This window comes from Littorina saxatilis, linkage group LG12, assembly GCF_037325665.1.
Source record: "Littorina saxatilis isolate snail1 linkage group LG12, US_GU_Lsax_2.0, whole genome shotgun sequence".
In the NCBI taxonomy this organism is placed as follows: Eukaryota; Metazoa; Mollusca; class Gastropoda; order Littorinimorpha; family Littorinidae; genus Littorina; species Littorina saxatilis.
In genome coordinates, this window is record NC_090256.1 from 67564158 (window position 1) to 67568465 (window position 4308).

Consider the following 4308-nt stretch of genomic DNA (forward strand, 5'->3'; position numbering starts at 1 on the left):
CGCTTCGTAGAATAATTATTTTTGAGATTTGCTCTTTATCAATCTCTTTGCGAACCGTGACTGTTTCAATAACGATATTGTCAGTAACCAAAAGGATTAGAACGTTTTACAAGGCACATTACTCTGCGGGCGTTAGGATAATTTGTGGACAGGTCTACTTTTCTAGGTGTGCTGGATTTCCCATGCCTTTTCACTTGCAGACAAAACACCATCCCTATGTTATTTTTTTTTGTGGTGAATTCCAGTGTATCTCTTAACTAGAATGTGCAGAATGTTCACATCAACTAAATTTCAACTCGAAACAAAAATGCGATGAGTTATAAGCGGTTCTTAACCTTCGCATTTAACACTACCGGACGGGTAAAGTCGCTTCTTGCAAAATATGCTGATTTCTGGGGTTATTTACGGTTTAATCGCCGACAGTGCATTTTACGATTTGATGACCCTCCACAGGTTTGATCGATTAGCAACTAAGAGTATGAGTTACAGTTAAACTTATTGTACCCGTAAGCATACAGTTTCACTACTTTTATATTCTATCAATTTATGGCAGCAAAATGTGTACCAGACGTTTCTATGCTCCCAACAAATTCACCCTTATTAAATAACCACCCCCCCCCCCCCACTACCCCAAGTAACTGAGTGACGTCCCCTCATGTGAAACTGAACAGCCATTCTTCGCTTTTTTGCAAAACATAAGTTGGCATGTTAACGTTATTTCTCGTATTGTAGATCTGCATTCATCGAAGAGGCTGGTGCTATGATTACAAACGAACAAACTGTGTGTGTGCGTGTGTGTGTGTGTGTGTGTGTGTGTGTGTGTTTGTGTGTGTGTGTGTTTGTGTGTGTGTGAGTGTGTGTGTATGTGTGTGTTTGTGTGTGTGTGTGTGTGTGTGTGTGCGTGTGTGTGTCTGTGTGTGTGTGTGTATAAATATATGTGTGTGCGTATTTACAAACACGTACGCACGCACATTCGGACGCACATAAACGATACAATCTCTTGCACATGGACTCTCTCTCTCTTTCTCTCTCTCTCGTAAACATACACACACACACACACACACACATACACACACACACACACACGCACACACACACACACACATACACGCACGCACACATACACACACACACACACACGCACGCACATACACGCACACACACACGCACACACATACATACATACGCACGCACACACAGACACAAACACACACACACACACACTTCAAAAGAGAGAAGTTTAGTTTGACATTTCACGTGTTTAATTTTTGTGTGAAAATATTGTACTTTACAAATCATATCACACTTCTTGTACAATATTCACGTTAGAAAGGTACGTGGAAATTTCAAGGCAAGGTTCGTAAAATATTTCACACAGGGTTATAATAAACAATGCACAATTAACACTACTCTGTCAGGCAAGAACAGTATTATTCAACATGATACACTCATCTATATTAAACTTCCGCGCAAGAAACTCAAATATCACACAGCGTGAAATTCATACCAGTATAATATAGTTGTACATCACACTCTTACGTTCGCGCTCAAGAACAACACTCATGATAATCGTCAGTCATAACATAAATGATGTCATCATAATGAAATATCCATGAAAGACTGTTGGACTCAAGCACACAGCTCTCTCGCACAAAATGGACTTTTGTCAAACAACATTCATTATTTTCGTTTGAAGCACATAATGTTCAAGCAGAATTATCAGTTCATTCAATCCGTACAAGTACAAAGTCTTCATACCATTGCACCACTTCAGTGTGACAACAACAGTCCACGCGGCCACATGCGAATACCAGTCTTGTCAAACATGGCAATAGATGTCAGCGAGCCCGTGACACGGGAACTTGTACCCGCGGCAATGTTCAGCTCCGCTCACAAATTGTCTCACCTTCTGACCCTTCGCCCATGCATCACTCTGTTCCTGCAAGCGTTCCGATCCGATGCACAGCAAAGTCTTTGGGTCGGCTCAGAGTCAATTAAGGCAAGCAAGACCCAACAAGGGGGTGTAAATAAACAAACTCACGTTGGAGATGTGGGAACGTTTAGCAGACGATGGATCGCTTGGCGCAGTCTTTGGCCCTCAGGTGAGCTATGGAAGAAGAGAAGCTCTCGTTTTGGTCACTGCTCAACGACCCGCAACGGCTGAGTGGCTTGTTACTGTTCTTCCTCTCGGAGGAAGTGGTGACTATGGAGGTGGATTTGGTGTTGTTACTGCTGTTGCTGTTGTAGTTGTTGTGTTGCTGCTGGAGGTTGCTGCAGGTAGTATTGGTGCTGGCCTGGTGCTCTGGGACGACGTGCATGCAGTCAGACTGGCAGAGGCAGTCGTTCTGGTGGACAGGACCGCTTACTTTGTTGTTGGTCAGGGAACTGGTGTTGGTGTTAGTGGTGCTAGAAGTAAGCTGGGACGACATCCGGCTGCCGTTCAGGACCTCAGAAGAACAAGGAGCAGACCTTTTGTGTGTGAGAGAGGTGGACTTTGTCCCGGCCATGTTGTGGGACTGCTGCATGAAGCTCCTGCTGCCATTCTTAGCGCCGACCTTTCTCTGTGACACCCTGGTGTTGGCGTTAGTGTCCAGGCTAGCGGTGCAGCAGCTTCCTGCAAAGTGTGCCTTCTCGCTGGCGCCGTCAGTCTCCTCGACGCTCTCTGTCAGTGGACGTCTTCTGGAGTCACAAGGCATCGCGCTGGACTTGCTGGTGCTGGTGCTGGTGCTGGTGCTCTTTCCAGCTCCATGAGTTGGAAGGCACTGGAGGGTCAGTTTGGAAATGTCCAGACTCTCGAAGATGTCGCCCAGAGCGTTGCGGCGCGCAGCATGGTAACCCACCTTCATCACTACTGAGGGAGCTGCACAGTTTGTTGCTGACATGATGCTGTTGGTTGTTGATGTCGAAAGTAGATATGCAAGCAGACACGGTGTACAGTAAGTTCGGTAGTTTGCTGAAGTTGTAAGAATCAAAGTGGCGCGTTCTTCTTCGATCAAGAGTTTAGATTCTGAGAATAGGTTCTGTTGTACTGTTGTTGTCACTGTCCAAAAGGAGAAACAGAAGTACTTATCTTCGATCCGGAATGCACAGTTCAGGCAGTGGTGAGTTTTATCTTCGCTGTGGGTGATGCAAAACAGACTTCACAGGTTTTTTTATCAACTCCGACTTGAGAAGCGAGAAAACGACAAAGTTATTTCACAGAGAAGTAACAGCAAAGTGAAACTGGAGTTCTCCCAGACAAGCGAAAGCAATATATATATATATAGTAGCAAAATCCCGCTCGCAGTCTGTGACAGGCAGTGTTGGTTCGATCTGTTTTGGATAGCTGTCACTGTCCTCGCTGCTCGTTAGAATATATAGCACTGTGTGCTTGACGTCATGCGCCGATTTTCCTTGGTTATGAGCAGACGACTTCTTTCTGATTCCTGATTGGCTTACGCTTACATAGTATGGAAGGGAGGGGTGATCGAGGCGGTAGGGGTCGATCGGCATGTCATGCATGCTTGTGTCGATTAGTCGGACAGCGGCTAGAATGTTGCTTTCAAGTCAACAAGTCTCTCATTTCCTGACATCACAATCGGCAACGACTATTATGACATTTTTCATGATGTTTCTTTCTTTCTCGTAAACAGACATGTCCATACAAGGGTACGCTATTTCTCAATGGGTATTTACTTCGTCGTAGTATTTTGTCATACATTTAGTGAATAGTTAAAGCCATATGTACTCGATGACTATACACGCTAATTGCTTTACCAACAGCTGGAGACAGACTAAATTAAGTTCCCTGCAAAATATTGTGGTCTAGGACCCCTTAAATGTTGAGATATTTGAATTTTCATTTTGATCTGGATCGTCCTATTTATAGATTTGGCAACACATGTAACGTTGATGCAAGGGAGAGAACACCGCGGCTTTGTTGACATCCTCACTTTTTCAGAGGCTAGAACAAGCTGTAATGCATGTATTATGGTCCGCGCATGGTGACGTATCGTCATTATATGGTCTTATGGTGCGTTTGACATCGATTGTGGGCAAACTACACTTTGTAAACACGGGAGTGCGTTAGTATGCCTTTAAGTGTTATTGACTAAGGATATTTTTAGTTCAGATTCTAAACATAGAAGGTCGAACATTTACGATGCCGTTTTCGTGTAAGGAGTAAACAGACCTACATCAGTAGAATCTATTTCTTGATAACCTATGCTCAAAGTTAGTCATAGAAAATATCACGAAGAACAGAAGTCACGAATGAAGACGTAAATAATGAATATGTTTTCCATGACTGCAAACATACTGTCTACCCAC

General features: G+C 43.9%; 1 protein-coding gene across 1 annotated transcript; it reads right to left on the minus strand.

Annotated features, from left to right (window-relative positions):
* Positions 1–1260: 1260 nt before the first annotated feature.
* On the minus strand, positions 1261–3138 carry LOC138982625 (mucin-21-like; the record flags this gene model as incomplete). Its single annotated transcript, XM_070355956.1, is given in 1 exon segment — positions 1261–3138. A coding segment is annotated over 1 exon segment (822 nt). The 3' UTR covers positions 1261–2060.
* Between the last annotated feature and the right edge of the window lie 1170 nt (positions 3139–4308).